Source organism: Peromyscus californicus, unplaced genomic scaffold (assembly GCF_007827085.1).
Source record: "Peromyscus californicus insignis strain IS unplaced genomic scaffold, ASM782708v3 Scaffold_15__1_contigs__length_86483966, whole genome shotgun sequence".
NCBI classification, from domain to species: domain Eukaryota; kingdom Metazoa; phylum Chordata; class Mammalia; order Rodentia; family Cricetidae; genus Peromyscus; species Peromyscus californicus.
This window is the reverse complement of record NW_026294447.1, coordinates 51,952,899-51,973,850: the sequence shown is the minus strand read 5'-3', so window position 1 is coordinate 51,973,850 and position 20,952 is coordinate 51,952,899. Positions and strand designations below refer to the sequence as shown.

At 41.5% G+C, this 20,952-nt stretch overlaps 1 protein-coding gene across 1 annotated transcript in view; it reads right to left on the bottom strand.

Annotated features, from left to right (window-relative positions):
- Window positions 1-16,365, bottom strand: part of Unc79 (unc-79 homolog, NALCN channel complex subunit) — a 245,998-nt gene extending 229,633 nt beyond the window's left edge. Inside the window, 1 exon segment of the mRNA XM_052738842.1 lies at window positions 16,234-16,365. Within this exon segment, the coding sequence (XP_052594802.1) occupies window positions 16,234-16,255 (22 nt within the window). The 5' untranslated portion in view covers window positions 16,256-16,365.
- Window positions 16,366-20,952: the final 4,587 nt, after the last annotated feature.

The following is a 20,952-nucleotide window of genomic DNA, read 5'->3' as shown; positions in this document are numbered from 1 at the left end:
AGAGATTCAAACTCAGCACCTCCTCCTTGTGTAGCAAGTGACTTACAGACTGAGCCGCCTCCCCAGCCCCTTGGCAGGTTTTGTTATTGTTTTCCTGCATTTTGTTTGCTTGGGGGGGTTGTTTTGTTTTTTAAGATAGGACTTCATACTGAAAGTGCAGGATGGCCTGGAGCTCACAACGTAGCCCAGGCTAGACTAGAAACTCAGAAGCCTCCTACCTTAGCCTTCCTAGGGGTGGATAACAGGAATGGGCCCCCAAACATGCATGTACCAGGCAAGCACTCTACCATTGAGCTCCATGCCCAAGGCCCCAGAAATGAAACTGAGAAAAGAATTACATTCATCAAAGCACTTAGGAAAACATCTAATTAAATATGCAACATTGCAAAGGGCAATTAAATAAGACTTCCATAAGTGTCTGTGTGTATGTATGTGTGTGCGAGTGCATGTGTGTGTTCATGCATGCATGTGCATGTGTGCATGTGTGCATGCATGTGTGTGCTTGTGTGTGTGTTCATATGTGCGTGTGTGTGTGTGTGTGTGTGTGTGTGTGTGTGTGTGTGTGTGTGTTTCCCTAAAGAGCAAAGGACTCAGGTTAAGATTTTAATCTTCCTCAAAATTATCAAGAAACCAAAATGCAAGTATTTAAAAAAAAAGACTTTGATTTTAAAACCTGTATGAAACAAATTTTAAAAAGAATGTAAGACACAGAGTAACAAAGACAGTGTGTCTTGAAATAGAGGGGTTTAAATGGATAAACAGAGTAGAGCCCTGAGATAAATCTACACGTACACGGTTCACTGGTTTTCAGCAAAGGTCCTAAGGGACTTCAATAGAGACGAGATGGTTTTCATAGCAAATGGAGCCTGAATGAATGGATATTGTATGTGGAAACAATAAGCCACAAACCTTACCTCACATTACACATGAAAATTAACTCTAAAGTATTCACAGACCTAAAATTTAGAGGCAAAATAATTTGGCTTCTAGACAACATCAGAGGAAATATTTGTGACACTGATCAGAAAAAAAATTATTGAATAGGATAACCAAAGCACAAATGATAAAAGAAAAATTCCATGATGAACTATGAAGTTTAAAATGTCTCATTTTTGAAGTCATAGTTAGGGGCTGAGGAGATGGCTCACTTGACAAAAGGCTTGCTCACAAGCTTGAGGGCCTGAGTTCAGTCTCCAGAGCTTATATAAAAATGCCAAGTATGATCCCGGAGGCGGTGGCGCACGCCTTTAATCCCAGCACTCGGGAGGCAGAGCCAGGTGGATCTCCGTGAGTTTAAGGCCAGCCTGGTCTACAGAGCGAGATCCAGGACAGGCATCAAAACTACATGGAGAAACCCTGTCTCAAAAAAACAAAACAAAACAAAAATGCCAAGTATCGTGGCACATGCTTGTGATCCCAGTGCTGGGGAGGCATAGACAAGTGGATGCCTGAAGCTCCAGGCTGGACCGCTGAGCCTAACTGGTGAGCCTCCCTGTCTCAAGGGAACCAAATGGCCTGAGCTGACAGCAGAGACTATCTTCCACACACTAATACCCACTACTTTGCACACGTGTGAACACACACACACACACACACACACACACACACACACACACACATACACACACACACACAAACTCATTTTTTAAAATTCACAGAATAAAACACAAAAGTAAGCTACACATTAGAAGCAACTTTTTTAGGAAAAAGTGCTTGAGCCTAAAGATTACACAAAATTCTTACAACTCAATAAAACCAAAAATTCCAATTAAAATGGGCAAAAGACTGGAACAGGCACTGTCCAGAACATATCCAAACAGTCAATAAGCATGAGAAAATATGCTGCACATCACAGGTCCTCAGAGAAATACTAATTAAAACCACAAGAGATTCCATTACACCCTGACTAGGAAGATTACGATTCAAATGGTGAACATCGTCAAGTATAGACAAAGATAAAGGACACTGGAACCCTCTCCTACATTTCTGGTGGGGGTGCAAAACACTACAGCCACTTTATAAAACACTAAGATAACATTTTTAACATTAAATATTCATTTATCATAATATCAAGCAATTCTATTCCAGGTATTGAACTTAAAGGGTATAAACAGGGAGTAGAGGGTATGATTCAGTGTATGCATGAGGACCTGAGTTTGAATCTCTAGCACCCACATAAAAAGCCAGGCATGTCTACGTGTGCCTACAACCTCAGCATTGAGAGTGGAAACAGGAGAATCCCAAGATCTCACTGGCCTGCCAGACCAGCTTCCAGTGTGGTGAGAGGCCCTACCTCAAGGAAATAAGACAGAAAAATAGAGTTCACCTGATATCCTGCTCTGGCCTCTACATGCGCACACACAATGCATGCTTCTGTATAGTCACGTACCACATACAAACACACACAAGAAGTAAAACATAGGTCCAAAGCCAAGCATGTGGGCCATGTCTACAATCCCAGCACTTGAAAAGCTGAGGCAGAAGAAACACTGTAAGTTCAAGGCAAACCCGGACTATAAAGTGAGCTCTAGGCCAATAAGGAATACATAGTGAGATGCTACTCAGAAAACAAAGAAATGAAAAAAAAAGAAAAAGAAAAAGAAATCCCACACGAAAACAGATCTGCCAGCATTCCCAGCAGCACCATTCATAAGGTCTAAAAGCTGGAAATGATCTCAATATCTACCAAAGGGTGAATGTGTAAATAAAGTGCAATATACACATGCCACAGCATGCTACAGAGCCATAAAAGTGAATGAGACATTAATAAATACCATGACATAAATGATCCTCAAGAACATTGTGCTAATTAAGAGCTTCTGTATTTTGGATAATTGTCCCCCAAAGGCCCATGTATAAGAGGCTGCACACCAGCCTGGGGCGCTTTCAGGAGGTGGTGAGACCTTCAAGGGGTGGAGTCTAATGGGAAGAACTTAGGTGTTGGTATGTCCCTGAAGGAACTGCTGGGAACCCAGATTCTCCTCTCTCTCCTTGTTCCTTGACTGCCATGAGCTAAGCAGCTTTCTCAGCTACACACTCCTGCCAAGGTGTGCCGGCTCACCGTGGCTCAAAGACAGCCACAGGCAAGGACCTTTAAAACTGTGAGCCAACATTACACTTCCCTCCTTATAAATTGATGATTGTCTCAGCTCTTGTCTGGATGAGACAAGAAAAGAGAAAAAAAAGACAAACGTAAAAGGCTGAGTGCTGGATGACTCCATTTATGCGAAATTCTATAAAAGACAATACTTCAGTGACAGAACACAAAGTGTCTTCCTGGAGCTGGGGTAGGAGAAGATTATGGTCAAGGGCACAAGCAATCTTCTAAGTTGAGGGTCCTATCTCTCTGACTGTGATAGTGCCTACATGAACGTATGACTTGAGGAAAATCCATCCAGTTACATTTTGAAAAAGTATTGATTTTATTATATGTAACTATTTTCATAATTGGAAAACAGAACAAAACATAATGATATAGTAAAATGCTGATGATTACACATTATAAGCTTATACATATAATAAGATGGTAATCATGAGAAGGCAATATTCAACTAGATGGTATCAATTTTGTATTTATGCTTAACATTTCAAACTAAGGGCTAAGTAAATATATTCATATATATGTGTAGAATCACCATAAATAGGCTAATTCAAAAATGACTAATAAAGGTATACTGTGTGAGTAGCTTTTTTTTAAATACAGGCCTGGAGAGAGAGCTCATCAATAAATGTTTGCTGGATAATCAGGAGAAATAGAGTTCAGATCCCAGCACTCACACAGTGTCCCTGAAAACACTTCTAACTCCTCTGAAGCAGGCAGAGACAGGAAGATCACTGAGGCTTGCTGGTTCCAGCCTAGCTGAGAAAGGACATGCCCAAGGTTCAGGGAGAGACCCTGCCTCAAAGGAATGAGTGGAAAGTGACAGAGAAGGACACCTGAAGTCCTCTTCTGGCATCCGTGCACACAGATACCTACAGACTCACACAAGCACATACTAGATAGATAGACAGACAGACAGGCAGACAGACAGATAGATAGATAGATAATGTTTTTAAAAATAAAAATGTATAGATTTTAAAAACTTAACAGAGCCAGGCAATGGTGGAGCACATGTTTAATCCCAGCACTCAGGAGGCAGAGACATACAGATTTTTGTGAGTTTGAGGGCAGCCTGGTCTACAGAGCTAGATCCATGACAGCCAAGACTACACAAAGAAACCCTGTCTCAAAAATCAAAATTAATTATTTAATTAACTAATTAATTAATTAATTATTAAAAACTCAACAGAAAATTATCTACTCAGAAGGTAATAAAGAAAAAAGATGTTCGGGGGCTGGAGAGATGGCTCAGCAATTAAGAGCACTGGCTGTTCTTCTAGAGGAGCCAGGTTCGATTCCTGTCACCTACACGGCAGCTCACAACCCTCTGTAATTCTACTTCCAAGGGATCCGGTGCTCTCCTCTGGCCTCCATGAGTAGATATGCACATGGTGCACAGACAGATGTGTGGAAAAATACTCATGAAACAAACAAAATTTTTAAAGAGGCACATCCATAAGATATGGATCATGAGAAAATGCCAAAAATAGGACAAAACAAATATCAAAACAGTATTTCCAACACATTTTCCTAAAATATCTTCAAATTGAATAGTGAAAGGCCACACAGTAATGACTTCAGCAATGAATCATGTTGTGTTAAAGCTACTTCAAAGAAAAAAAGGGTCATTTGGGCAAACAGACAAAATCAGTAAGCAAGAAAAGAGGAATAATACCACAATGTGACTATTTACCAATTCTTAAGCCCCAAAGAAAAGAATAGACCAAATTTAAGGCCCTTGAGTAAAGGAAATATAAGCTAAGGGACTTATATCTACCCAATCTAGCCCTCAAGTACAAAGCTACAAACAAACCTTTATAAACCTGCCAAAACACAGGGCACCTTGGTCCTGTGAGCCCTTCAGATGGAATCTTAGAAGGAGGAAGTGGTGGGTACTAACTAACTAACTGTCAATGAGCCAGTTAGAAGAGAGCAGATGCATGGCTATAAAGAGAACATAGCAACAACTGTACAATTATTAAAAAGCAGGAGAGCCTGGGGAATAAATAGTGCATGTAGATATGACTCACAAATAGGCATTAAATATAAATAAAGGGATATTATTTTATATCAGATATTGGAAGAGGGGAGACTATAGATAATTCCAATATAGAGAAATTCATTGTAGAGAAATAATTAGCTGTAAAACACATGAGCTAATTATCCTTATATAAAGGAATTAATATATATTTAATGAATAGAACAAATAAGAAAATTAAAACCCCACTGCATGATGAAAATAGCTTTGATATAAAAGATATATTTAAAATGACAGAACTAAGGTCAAACATTAATCATATCAGCAGATGTAAATGGGCTTAACTGACTTATCGAAAGAGATTTTCAGATTAGCTAAGAAAGAAAAATCCAACACTACACAGAATAGAAAAGGCATACCTAAAACCAAGAGACTCCAAATTTGAGTTAAAAACAAGATGTATCAGATAGACATAAACACAAGAAGAAGCAAACAGAAGCCATACTCTTGATGCCTGACAAGGTCACAAAGTATTCCTAGATGCAGATGCGTACAACATGATGCTTAAGGCTACATTCACAGCGAAGGTGTTAGTCACTGATATTTACACATACAACAGAACAAGAGTAACTTCTGTGAGCAGTAACACACAATGATGCAGGAAATGACAAAAACACACCAGCGAAGGAGATCTCAACATACCTCCCTGTGGTGGTATTTTACTTGTACTGAAATGTGATTTTAATTGTATGTTAATAAATAAAGTTGCCTGGGGGTCAGAGCTATTAGAGCCATAGCAAGTGCGTGGCGGTGGTGGCGCACGCCTTTAAGGACCTGGAGGGTGGTACATACAGGCAGTGACGAGGCAGTCACATGTTTGGGTTTACAACCAATGAGAAGGCAGAACAGCTAGAGTATATAAAGACATACACACAGGAAGTAGGACCCTTTCGGAGAGCTCTCTTGGCTGAAGAGGATCCCTGAATCAGGAAGGGTGAGGCTCTTAGCTCTGACCTCTTGGCTTTCTTCTCTGAATCGGCTCTGTGTTTCTTATTTAATAAGACCGTTGGTTACATCTACACCTCCCCCAAACCAACCAACTACACTAGTAATGAGTACAGAGGAGCTAATCAACATAAATAAGGAATCATCTTAGACTTAAGATTTAAGAAAGTTAAGCTATCTGTCAAGTGTGATATTCTGTATCAATGATAAACATTACAACTGTCTTTCAAGTGCACATGGAACATGGACAAAAATGAGAAAACTTGAAGGTTTTAAGGAATACCAGCAGCACATCATCTTCAGAACACAGCACAATAAGAATAGAAACCAACAAGACTGAAAAACAAAATGCACAACCACATTGGAATTTACACAGTAAATGACTCTTGGCAAAATATGAGATTCTATTGCAGAGTTTCTTAAAACAATGACAATAACGTCTCAAATCTGTGACCAGAAATCTGTAAGCTAAAGGGAGCATCAAACAAAAATATATTATATGAAATTCCTATGTTGATAAGAGTTAACTTAATAGAAACTCAAGGAAAGAAATAAAAATAATAAATGAATAATTTTTAAATGACAGAATGAGGAATAAGAAAAGCTGAAATTATTAGGTAGGAGGCCCAGGGGAAAAGTACTCATGACACTAAACACACAACACTAAAAATGATAAAGAGAAGTAAACATCAAACTAGAGGAACTTTTTGAATTTATATGGAGCCTCTGCATAGTCCCATACAAACAACATTGAAAACTTACATGAAATGTATTATTATTGTTCTGAGAAATAAAACATTCCAAATTTCACCTGAGTAGAACAAGCAGGAAGTCTAAATAGAACACATGTCATAAAACAAACAGAAAAAGAAGTTTAAAAATTCTATTTAAGAGAAGAGCCCCAGCTAGATGGTTTCATAGGGGAACACTAAGTACATTGAAGACTGAATAGTCTCAATGCTACTGTACTGCAGAGTAAGACAGATCATCCCAAACTCACTTCCTATACTAAACAGAAGATTGTTCCCAGATCCTGACTAGAACTCACCCCCACTCTACCTCTTCCAAACCCCGCAAACCAACCAACTAATTACCATCAATACAAAATCTCTCAAAGTTTGCCAAAAATCTAGTCCAGCATATTAATAAGCTTAAAAGGCATCACATGGTCACCATGGATACAGAAAATGGCTTTAACTCAATACTCAATCATGCTAAATAAATAAATAGATAGATAGATAACAACTTCAGAGACTGGATAGATGACCCGGGGGTTAAGAACACTTGCTGTTCTTGCAGAAGACCAGGACTTTTATTTCCCAGCACCTACATGGTGGCTCACCTGGAACTTCAGTTCTAGGGAATTTAATATCCTCTTCTGGCATCTTTGGGCACCAAGCACGCAAGTGGTGCATGTATATCTATACAAGCCCTCACACATACACGTAAAACGAGTAGTTTTCATTAGGAGAAAGTAAAAAATTGATAGGTAGATACTTTGTTAATATATTACCAGGATCTAAAAGAATATTTTACGTAACAGAGAAATACCAGTGTGTTCTTATTAAAATTAAAAAACAAGACGAGAAATCACATGTGTTGGCACATGCCTATCACCTGAGAGGTAAACACAGAATGGCAAGCTCTAGGCCATGAGACCCGCTTCAAGGAAGAAGACAGACAAGAACACCAGCTGTCTGGGCTGTAATTGACACTACTGTTTTAAGCCTCCCGGGTTCTGGTAATTTCTTACAAAAGCCACAGGAGATGGAGATATGGAGCCTTTTTTTTTCCAGCTGCACTGGTAGAGAACACAGGCAAATGGGCTTAATGGTTATTCCTATGGAACACAGCTGGCGGGTGTGGTCGACCAGTAGCTTGTCAGTATTATGAGTCTAGCTAAAAGAATATTCACATTTGGGAGAAGATCCCTGTGCTTTGCAGTACCTACGTGAGCACGGGTCATGAGTCCTTTTACAACTCCACCTTTGAAGGAGGAGGTGGGGAAGATATAGGATGCACTTGGGTGTAAAAAGGCAAGTTTCTGGCCGGGCGGTGGTGGCGCACGCCTTTAATCCCAGCACTCAGGAGGCAGAGGCAGGCGGATCTCTGTGAGTTCGAGGCCAGCCTGGTCTACAGAGCGAGATCCAGGAAAGGCGCAAAGCTACACAGAGAAACCCTGTCTCGAAAAACCAAAAAAAAAAAAAAAAAAAGGCAAGTTTCTGGGAACTTCGTTATGTTACCAAAGAATAGCAGCTACCCTACATATGTTCCAATATTCGACTGCTTAGGAAGTGCTTGCTCCATTCTCTAAGTCAGAGAGTTCTAATACAGGTCAGTGGTGATGGGCAGTACCTATGGGTTTTAAAACTGAGGACAATGACATGCTGGTTTCCATATTTTTGATGGATCATCCAGGCCGCTATATGACAATAGATTTGGTGGGAAGAAAAGCAGTGTTCTAGTTTGTTTTTTTATTGCTGTGATAAAGCACTTACCTAAAAGAACTTGGGGGAGGGGAGGGTTAATTTGCCATGATGGTACAGCCCATCATTGAGGGAACATGAGGCAGGAACTCAAGCAGGGGCCTGGAAGCGGGAACTGAAGCAGAGATCACAGGGGAACAGAGCCTACTGGCATTCTGCTCTGGCTTGCTCAGCTACCTTTCTTATAGCACAGGCCTTCTTGCCCAGGAATGGCACCCCCCACACTGGGCTGGACCTCCCCGCATCTCTCATCAATCAAGAACATGCCTCCCAGGCTTGCCCACAACCCAATCTGATGGAGGGCATTTCTCAAATGAAGTTCCCTCTTCCCAGGTGTGTCAAACTGACAACCAAGATCTACCATCAAGCAGACAAGGGAAGTACATTAGAAGGCTGTTGTAATAGAGAAGTGCTATGCTCAATTCCATAGCTAATTGGCAATGGCAAAAACATATTTAAGCATATTTAAGAGACAAAACCAGAGTACTAGTATAATAGGCCTTCTCTCTCAAAGCTGACATTGGAATTGATATATACCAAAGTGCCTTGGGCATAGTAGGCAAAAACAATAAATAGCTAATCTTCCCTGTGAAACGTTAAGATTCAAATACACATAACTAACTCGCTTGTGGGCAGAAATGGGGAGACCATTGTGTACTCACGTGTAGGAGTGCATGTGGAGGCCAGAGGACAGCCTCATGGACTGTTCCATTAGAACAGTGGTTCTCAACCTTCCCAATGCTGCAACCCTTTAATACAGTTCCTCATGTTGTGGGGACCCCCAACCATAAAATTATTTTCATTGCCATTTCATAATTGTAATTTTGCTACTCTTATGAATCGTAATGTAAATATCTGATCTACGGGATATTTGATATGCAACCCCTGTGAAAGGGTCATTCGACACCTCCCTCAAAGAGGTTGAGACACACAGGTTGAGAACAACTGCTCTAAAGTGTCATCCGCTCTGTTTCTCATTGACCTGGAGCTCACCAAGTAGGCCAGGCTGCCAGACCAGTAAGCCCCGGAAATACACCCATCTCAGCCTCTTCGGTGCTGGAATTAACATGCAAGCCACCTTGCCTGGCTTTCATCTTATTTTATTTTGTGTGTGTGTGTGTGTGTGTGTGTGTGTGTGTGTGTGTGTGTGTACAAGCATGCACCACTTCACCCAGCTTTTTTATTGTATGGGTTATGAATGAGCCCAACCCCAAATATATATAACTCTTAATGCCAAATTGTTCATATCATTTTGAGTTATCACCTTTTTATACTTTTAAGGCAAGCCAATTTGTTCTTAAAATTAAAGTAACACCACCTATACATAAATGTATATGTGTACATACATCCTTTCAATTTTATCCATGTGTCAGTCAGTCTCTGGAATGGGTGAAAAGGAAAGATACCTCAAAATGCTGAACACCCCTCTAATTCTAATCCAATGCCAACAATAAAATGAGACTCATGATGATCTATGTGCTGTTGAAAGGGTCAGAGGGAGAGACAACCAAGACAGAAATAGAATGCTTGAGATGAAAGAAGCTAAGAACCCCGCATAAAATGGCTGAGCTTTCCCCACCACAGAAAGCTAGACTATTGGTGAGTACATGTTAGCTAGTTCTCTATACTTTCTGAAGCAGTAAAGTTCATGTCTAAACCAGTATGTCCTCATTTCCAGGGAGCTGCCACATCTCCTCAGAGTATAACAGATAAATGTGCATGAATGTCTAACAGTGGTTCTCAACCTGTGGGTCACGACCTCCTTTGGCAACCCTCTATCTCAAAAAAAAAAAAAACTTACATTATGATTCATAACAGTAGCAAAACTACAGTTATGAAGTAGCAATGAAAATAATTTTTTGATTGGGGGTCACCACAACATGAGGAGCTATATTAAAGGGTCGCAGTATTGGGAAAGATGTGAACCACTGCTCTAACACATCACAACTGCATGCAAGAACTCAGCATCAGTCTCACACACGGCTGGACAATCTGCGCATAGAACTTGAACAGGATCCATAGGAAACTACATCTCAAAGCATCTCTGACTTCTAATGTGTTGCCACTTCATCTTACGAAAACCAATTCGCTGGTTGAGGACTAAGACAGCCTTCCAATTAGGAATCATAATTATTATGCTAAACATAATAAAAGGGAATTTTAGCTAATTAGAAAGAATCAAAACCACAATCAATATATAATAAAAGCATAACTTGTTATATAAACACTATAACATTTGAGTAAGCAACTATATTCTCAAGTATTTTTGACAATTATAAATCTATTTGAAAAACATACATTTTATGCAATATTCACATTGGAGAGAGAGCAGAATTTCATATTAATCAGAAGTAAAACATAAAACTACATTCAAGAACTTGATTATGTAATCCTTCCATACAAAGAAAAATTTCATCCACCCTCAATCATTTTTATTTTTTTCAAGAAACATTTTTTGTGTGTAAAATGTGCACCAGCAAAGTGACGCATCCAGGAGACAACAGATATGAACACGATAGAATACACCAAGTAAGTTAAGAGAACTAATGATAACATTAATTACTGGAATCCGGTGTGACATCTAAGTACACACAGAGGAGATGGGCAGTAGGGTGGGGCATCCAAGCTAAATATTCAGCATTAAGTCGACATCAGCCACACTACAAAAAGGACCACGGAGAGAAAGAGCATTTCAGGCACAAAGCATTGACAGAATTAAATAAGCATCCCACTGCAGGCACAGTGAAAATATAAAACAGATATGATGCCAGATGAGCTAGAAGATGAAGGGCTTCGAGATTTGTTAGATAGCTATTGTGAAAAGTGGCAATCTTGGAAGACTCATAATTTTTTTTGACTTGGATAATAAATAGGTAGTTCCACCCACTGAGATGAGCAACATTTTTTGAAAGTATCAGTCTGAGACAGTACAGTGAGCTTGCTTATCTGTATATAGATGTCTGAAGAGATATGGGGGCATCTCGTTCAAGATACATGTTTAGATTAGAAAATTATATTTGGTAGTAATATACATGAGGGAGACAACTGGCACCATTGGGGAGGGGAGAAGGAGACTGGACTAAATATGGAATCTTGAGTAAATATTTTAAAAACAAAACACAGCCCTACAAAAGGTAAGTCTGAGTAGAAATAGTCAGAAACATGGCAGAGTTTAAGGAACGCATTAACGAGTGTCAGTAACAGAGGAGCCATGTAAAACACGAGCCAAAAAACCAGTTTGCTTTACAATCACAAAACATTGATTGTTGCTTATATGACGAAAACAAGCACTTCCTCTGTAAGAAGCTATTCTGTGGTGTTATGCAAAGGCTTTTCAAGACTAAAGGCAACAGTCCTGTGTTTAAAGGAAGAGTGTTTTCTATCCTGGTGACTTTATCATGTGCAAAAAAAAATATTTTATTGATTTATCCGTCATGACCCTTAAGTTTGCATAGGAAGGAACAACTTCAACCTCAAACTACTAAACAGATACAGTCTTAAAAGAATTTGTCTGCAGCCTGCAAGATGGCTCAGCGGGTAAAGATAAAGGCCACCAAGCCTGACAACCTGAGCTCAGTCCCTCTAACTGACATGGTGGAAGAAGAGACTCCTGAAAGTCATCCTCTGACCTCGACATGCACACCATGGTATGTCAGTATACACGTGTGTGTGTGTGTGTGTGTGTGTGTGTGTGTGTGCGCGCGCGCGCGCGCGCGCGCGCGTGTGTGCATGCGCACATACACACAGGTGCATGAACACATATAAATGTAACTTAATTTTTCTAAATTTCTCTAATGTAATTAAAATTACTTTAATTATTAAGGCAACAATACTCAGTTAATCAGTTAATGAACACATTAAAAATAATACATACTCACATTTCTATTATATAATTAGGTATTTTGAACTTAAATTATTAGCTGTTGATTTCCAAGTTTGATGAACATTCTGATGGGTATTCATTCATAGGATATATGTTTACCAACTGTCACACTGTCATGATAGCACAAAAGATGGCAATTAGTCAGCTCATGCCTTAGAAAGTTTCTATGTAGGTAACCAGCCAGTATTTTGCCAGAAATATCAACTCCAGGGGTCCCTCAGCAGAGGAGAAAGGAATGTAATCTAGTCTGATAGCCCATGTCTTGTTTAAATAATATCACTTTTTTTTTTTATTTTGTTGCATTCTAGAAAACTAGACTCAAACTTTATACACATCCCCATTTTGGTAGCCAGCACATGGTTGTATTCGTGATGATAAAAGCCACATCTAATTAACTCCATACCGTGTGCTAGGGTTCTGTGCTAAGCACTTTTCATAGACCATCTCATTTTATCTTCACAACTGCTATTACTAGCTCCATATTAGAAATGATTCAACCAGGCTCAGATGAGTTAAACTGACTTGTTCAAGGTCACAAAGCTTGCAAGAGGCAGAGTTAGGATTCAAACCAAGGCCACAATCTGTTGTTAGAGCTCCAACTCTTAACTTTTACTGTTGTCAAATACAAAGATTCATGTTAAAAAAGCATTCTCAGCATAGTCCAGGTTGGTTAGCATTAACTACCAACAGAAAGAAAAATTGGGGGGAGGGGAGGTAGAATCCTTTTCAGAAGTCCAAATAAATCATGAATTCTTATTTGAATCATTTTCAGTTCTGCATGTGCTGCACAGACATCTTCACTACAATGAAGTCTGTAGCGGGGCGCAGGGTCACACAGACGAAAAGGAACTTGGCTTTTCTGCAGTCGCCTGAGAGACTGCTAGGGAGCATTCACCTCCAGTTAGCAGGCAGACTCTGCAGACAGCCCAGAGACTGACGGGATGTTTCACACAGGCTCCCCACTACATCTTTACTAAAACTAATCTATCTTGCATTACTATTGTTTATTACATAAAGGAAAATGTTACTGCATAAAAAAATAAGCCTCATTTGTCCTAGCTCTGTGATACACTACACTTCAGAGGTAAACATAATCTGTTTGGGTTGAAATGCAAGTACTTCCTCTTGCTGCTTCAACCAAACTCTATCCACTTCCTGTATGTGAAACCTTCACTTCTCAAGAGGCTCCAAGAAAAAGAGTAATAAAATAATCTTGTTACATTATATTAAGCCTAATCCTCTCGATACTTGGTCCTTAAGAAAGCTGTACATGCTCCTAACTGCAGAGGAGAAAAGGACTCTCTCGTCTCTCCTCTTCCCTCTGGTGATCTTCACGCCCAGTACAAGAGAAAAATCTTCCTTTTGGTTCTTTCTTCTTTCTCGTCCCCAAGTAGCTATACTCCTACCAAGTCCAAGGATAAACTGTTTGCAGTCTGCAACTTCACTTTCGTAAAAAGTATTTACCGTCATCCACTATGCAGCTTTTTAGCTGTTGCTCTGTTTTCAGGGGTGCACACCACAGCCATTCATGTTAGTGCATAAAGGAGGAAAAGAAAATATTCCTAACTCTAAATTTAAAAATGTCTACAAGACCCTTTCACGGCCTCCTTTTATTTATCCCCTTTGCCCTCCAACGATAGCTATTACTGTTACTCCCTACTTTATAGATGGAATTCTAAGGCACAAAACTATTAAGCTAATTGACCCAGGTCTCACAGGTCATCAGAAGGGCATGCAAAGCTCAAGTCTACATGTTTTAGCCCCAAATACAGTGTCCAGTTCATTCTCTACAGATGAAAACATCTATCTGTTTTTGTGAGCGAGTCTAAAATAGTTACATTTAAGTCCATAAATTGCAGTACACAGCCAAGCCCTGGTCTAGATTTTTTTTTTTCATCCTGGCATTCAAATGCCCAGGAAAGAAGCAAAACAAAAAATCAGGCAGACATCAAAATACAACACAAGGGAGAGAGAGCACAGTAAGAGGACAGTGCTTTTCTCTGGCTTTAACCTGAAGTCACTTACATAATCCGCAACTACAGAATCCAACGACAAGTGGTGGGGCTTCTCAACAACCAGAGTACAATAAAATCTTCAGGGGTGCTAATGTCCTCCAGTGGAAAGCTCTGCGCTGCTTCTAACTATGTTACAGCTACTCTAAACTGAGTGCATCCAATGTTTTTGAAAGTCTCTGTAGAAACAGGATTTAACTCTGAGGGCAGATTTGACTTTTGGAAACAGGCACACACACACAAAAAAAAGTCACAGAGGACTTTCTTCACTATTTAGAAGAGATAGACAATTGAAATGAAACTGCTTGTCGACACTATAGCTATCATGTATTAGGTATATGCTAGGTGCTGGGTTCATGTTATCTTTCATGTGTATTTTCTCATTTATTATCACAACTACACTATCAGCAGCTTCACCCTGGGTCTACAGATGAGGAAATGAAGTTCAGAGGGGTCAATTATCTTACCCAAGGTCAACAGAGGCGGGACTAGCTTGAAACCCAGATTTTCTGGATCCTGAAATCACTGTGAAAGCTCTGGTGGAAAGTGGACACACACAATTTCTAAAGAAGTGTCAGCCTGGGAATTGTGTGATCTTCAGCCTGTTCAGTCTTAGGTGGTGGATAAATGGCATACTGCATTTTATCTTACACATTCCAAAACTGGTGTTAGTATCATTGCAAAGAAGAATTACACAGGCTTGAGCAGGGACAGCATTATCAGAATAAATTATCAAATAAATGCTTTGGGAGAAACAAAGAATCATTTGGAAGAATAAGTTCTAGATACGCTTGTTGGAAATACCAACTAATTGCTTAATAAAAGGATCATTTTATTTACAGCCAGAAGCTCAAGTTCCTGAATACCTCAAGTGCACTCAGGTAAACTATCATATCAACCAACCCACCAAGTACATACCCAAGGCCTACTAGTGTGCATTGCAATAGGAGACACTATGGGGACCATGCTGGAAACGTTCTCCGTCCACATGGAGTTACCATGTTGTTTCCAGCCAAGCACAGAGTCAGTCATTATTGGTACAACCAAATTCCTCCTATGCTATTAGAGTTTGTGTAAGCTGCCCTACAAAGAAAGCCTGCTCTTTGGAGAAATCATTAGCTCAATTAGATCATTTTCCCAGCGACCCTTTCACTGTCTTGGAAGTCCCACACAGTAGAGGTTAGTTTTAGCATCAGTGTTGCTATTCATGAGTTAATTTTCCTTATACTGAATGCAGAATTCAGCCTGCTCCCTGCTCCCTGCCCCCCTCTCTCCCTTCTTGCCTATTCCACCCGAAGTGGAAACTGCAGACTCAAACTCCCCGATGGCTCCAGCACCAAGAACTGGGCATGCTCAGAAGGCCGGGAAGGCTTTGGTTGCAACTGACAGTTCCCCGCCCCTGATTTGCCGCTGCCCCCCTTCCCCCACTCCAACAAGAGATACCGAAATGTTTATCTGAAAGATACGAGGCCTCTTTTTTCCCGAGAATGACCCCATTTTAATTTCATCTCGCGGGGTCTTCAGTCTGGAGAAACCTACGGCTAGCCCGAGAAGACCGCATTATTTTTTCAGCACCGGGGACAGCGCCGCGCTGCCTCCGCCGTCCACCCTCCCCCACCTCCTTCCACCCCCCACCCGCCACCCGCCCCAACCTCAGCCCCCACCCCCGCACCAGCACAATGCCAAGGTCTCCCAGCAGCCGCAAACGCCGCAGCTGCGATAGCTCCCAGCCGGAGGCCGGACCGAACGCCGGGCCGGCTGCTACTTACACTGCTCCGCTTTGGTGGACATGGTGCTGTCCAGATGGAAAGGCTTTGCCCCAAAATCTGTGTCGTGTGAGCTCCCTCGCTCCGCCAGCGATGTTGCGAGGAAAAGAGCGCATACCCCCCACCCCCCCACCCCCTCGCTTTCCCCCTCCCTTAGGCCCGTGTCGCTACCATTCGGACAAAACGCACATCAAATTGCAGAATTCGGTCCCGGAAGGTTAGGAAATCGCCCCCGGAGAAATGGGTGGGATTTAATGGGCGGCCAAAGGCTTCCTGTCCGTCCCCTCCTGGAGCTGCCCGCGTGGATGTGGGCGGGGAGACCGAAAGGAGAGAGCGAGCTGCGGCTCCTGGTGAAATGGGAAAATGGGCTCGACCGGGGGAGGAGTATTTCCATTCATAAGGCGCACGGAGGGGCCGGGTGTTTCCCAGAGAAAAGCCTCTTAAAGTGCCGGAGTCCCCGACCATTTGGATCTCCCCATTGGCGTTCTCCAGGCCCGTAGATCCTGCGGGCGCAGCAGCCCCCGGCGCCTCGACGCGGTGACCGGAGAGGAGCACAGGTGCGTCCCACGCGCGTCTCAGCCTCCGGGAGGAAGGGCAGGGAGGCGGATCCGGGGCGGGCTGCACACAGCCGGGCCGGAGGGCGACGACGGTGCTCCCGAGGACTGCGAGGAAGGAAATGGAGAAGTAACACTCTGCATGGCTTCCCGGCGTGCTGCGCTCCGTGCCCTCTGCCTCCCCTGGCGGATGGGCTCTCCTGCTGCTGAGCAGCGATGGGAGGTCCCACTGCCAGGGGGCTGTGAGAAGACTTGAGGGGGTGGGGGTTGGAGCTAGGGAAAGGAGGAGATTTCCATAGATGGTGAAGCTGGAAGGTCCACAGAAAAGGAAGAGGAGAAAGTGGAGACAGGAAGAATCCAGGTGTGCTCCTTGCAGCAGTCCAGCCTGGGAGCAGTAGGAAGCCCCTTTATCTGCTGGGAAGTAGAAACCAATAGAAATGGGAAGCGATCAAAAGGGCACCATGCATATTAATAGGAAGATGCCTGGAGAGTCCACCTCAAAGTAAGGAAGGCGTTGGAAGCCCAGACTTAGAAGACCCAGATCCCAGACCCAGGCCCCATCGCTTACTCCCCCAGCTGTTCTTCGCATCTCCCTAAGCCTGCAGTTCTTCGTCATCTGTAAAATGGGAACAATAAAATCCATCCTGCCACCCAGAATTAGTGGGCAGCCAAATAACACAATGGAAGTGAGATTTCTTTTAAAACGGAAAACAGCAACGAACTGCCAGCCATTTAAGAACCATTTTTCATCCAAGTCGTTCAGTTGGAAAACTGAGGGGCAAAGATCATAGCAAACTTATTTAGCAAAAGCAATAGGAACTGTAAGTTGATGAGTGATTTTTAGTATCAATAAAATCAGCGTCTTTCCACCTCATGAAGAATGATCTGCAAGTTATGGGAATTAATAGTAAGTTCTTTATGAAATATACTAAATATCCAGATCTTTGACTATTAAGAAAAAAATACTGTGAACAATTATCACAGTATTCCAAGCCGCCAGGAAAAAGAGACGTGTACGGAGCTGTCCATGGTGCACACACGGCAGAATTGCTGAACCTCACATAAGGGGCTGGAGGGTGTGGGAATGATTTGGCTCATGAGGAAGCCCTGGGACTTCGTTCTTGGTAGGTAGGTTGAGCTCTCTGCCCAGGCTATCTTCCTATAGCATTGTTCACTCCCTAAACCACAGTCCTGTCTTCAGGCAAAGATAAAATGATTCTATGAAGAATGATGGTGAAGAGTTAATCTTGAGTAAATAAAATAAAATAAATGGAAATCGTACCGAACAAAAAATATGAATATAATGAACATTTCTGAGAAGAAGGCAAATGTTTTGTGTGGTTAAAGGAAAGCTCAAGGATTTATTCCAAAATTTCTGGGAAGCTTGAGGCTTTTTTTTCTTTTTAATAAAGAAAACAGGAATTGAAATTTAAAAGGGAAAAAAAGTGTCTTGGAAGAACACCAAAGGAGGAAAGAAGTATGCATTGGAAACTGTCCTCACCCCCTCCTCTGCCCACTGTTTCTGCTGTTGGTCACTGAACCTCCATTTCCACACTGAGAACCGGCTGCTGCTGAGATCATGGCTGCCCAGGTTAACCTGGATCATCTGGGTTTCAGACCTGCTCTTTGTAGTCCTGTTCAAGTCCTTTCACTTTCCTATGACTTGATTCTCTCATCCAAAGAAAAAAATAGTGACATGGCAGTCATATCAAAAGTCATTGTCAGGACTAAATGAGCATGCTTGTGAGAGTCCAGAGCAGCCAGCACACATGGACAGTAGTTGTTGGCAGCACTGTTCTGAATGCTCACATGCACCCAGTCCATTCAGAGCCTCAAATCATCCACATCATCGACACTATTCTCAGCCTCGGTTCTCACTAGTTCAGCCTTCTGACTTGTGATTGAGTGGGTTAATTCATAGCCTGGACCATCTCCACACCCAGTTTCTCCATGCCAACACATGGCCTGATTTAGTTTTTCGGTGAGACACACTCCTCTTCTCTTTGTCTCCTGCCTGGGTCAATCTTTCTTGCTGCCTTTTTTTCCATTGCAGAAGCTGTGTCTCTTCTCCTTGCCAGATAGAATGCCTTTGCTTCTTAAACCCTGCCTGTAGTTATAAATGCTTCCATTTGTTCTGGATAAGTGAATATCCAGCAAACAGAGAACTTTTCCACCCTGGAAAAGCTGGACTAATCATCCTACTGAATAAGCAGCCGGGTCTCTACCTACCACCTGCATTGACTTATCTACCTGCTGTTCACTCCTGCTTGCAATAGATGCTTCCAAGAGTCGTTAATAATTCCCTGCTACCCAATTGCAATTATTTTACCTCTTGGAGCCGGCATTTGAAATAGCTCCCTATTCCTTTTTAAAACTTCCTCTTCCCCTGACTTCTGTGGTGCTCATTGTTCAAATCTCTCTGCTTCTTGCTTGTGGTTCAAGATATGAACTCTCAGCTTCCTGCTTCTGCCCCATGCCTTTGCTCTGCCATCATAGACTCTAACCTTCTGAACCCATAAGCACAAATAAACACTTTCTTCTAAAAAAAAAAAAGTGGTAACTAATAACATGAAAACTAATATCATTACCTAATCCCACCAGATCTTAATATTTTGTTATACTATCCCCAATGTTTATGTTTTAGAAATAAAATATTTTATAGACAGTAGAAGCCTTTATAAAAAATTAACATGGGGCAAGAGAGATTGCTCAGTAGTAAAGAATCCATACCACTATTCCAGAGGACCCAAGTTTGGCTCCCAGGACCCACTGCAGATGACTCACAACAAACTGTTACTCTAGGGGTATATCATGAGCCAGACCTACACGTGCACAACACCCTCCCCACATAAGCATACAAGCAAAATGCAATCTTTAAAAAAAAATCTTCTGTACATAGATCCACAAAGATATATGTTTGGGGGCTGAAGAGATGTATTCTTAGTTGTTAAGAGCACTTGCTGCTGTCCTCACAACCACCTGTAACTCGAGTTCCAAGGGACCCAAAACCCTCTTCTGGCATCTACAGACACTGCACGCATGTGGTGCACAGACATACATGCAGGCAAAAACACCTACACACATAAAACTAATTTTTTTTTTAATTTTTGAGATTCAGTTCTCATGTCTGCATAGCACATGCTGAGCAAGCTCTGAGCAGTGCCCCCAGCTCTGTCTCATAGATATGTAGGTAGGGAGATGATAGATAGGCAGATTTAGTTTTTTCAGACAGTCTCATGCATATCAGCTTGGATTCTAACTCATAAAGTAGCCAAGGATGACCTTGAATTTCTGAGACCCCAGCCTCCATCTCCTGAATGTTACAATTATAAGCATGTAATGCCACACTTGGTTGATGTAGTGCTTAGAATCAAACCCAGGGCTTCATACATGCTAGACAAAAACCGCCAAATGAGCTACATACCTAGATCTTATTTCCCATATTTTAAGCTTACATAATTATTACCAAATTATAGATATATTTGTAAAACTTTCTGTTTAACATTGCATTTTTGGTTAATCATGTCAATTAAGCACTAGTTTATTTATTCTTTGTGTGACATGTGTGCAGGTGGGGTGGGGAGTCAGAGGACAACCTCTCAAGTGTGTGTCCTTTCCTTTCCACCTTGTTTGATGTACATTCTCTCATTGTTCACTTCTGCTATGTCAGTCTATCTGGCTCACAAAGTTTCCAAGGAATTTCCACCCTGCCTCCCATCTCACCACGGGATTACAGGTATGCTACCGCAACCAGCTTGACATGAGTTCTGGCAATTCTTTTTTCTTTTTCTTTTTCTTTTTCTTTTTGGTTTTTCTCTGTGTTGTCCTAGCTGTCCTAGAATTTGCTCTGTAGACAAAACTAGCCTCGAACTCAGAGATCTACCTGCCTCTGCTTCCTGAGTGCTGGAATTAGAGGCAGAATTTGGGTTCTGACACTTGCATGGCAAGTACTTTACCCACAAGCCATCTCCCCCAGCTTGTTTATTCATTCAGAGAACTATCCCACAATTAATTTACTTATGATCTTGCTGATGGAAGTTTAGATTATTTGCAATATTTTCTATTCAGAAAACAAAGTTCAGTGAACATTCTGACATATGTCCTTATGTACAAGGACAACTTCAATTTTTCTAGATATTTTCAAGTCCTTCAGTGAAGTGCTTGTACC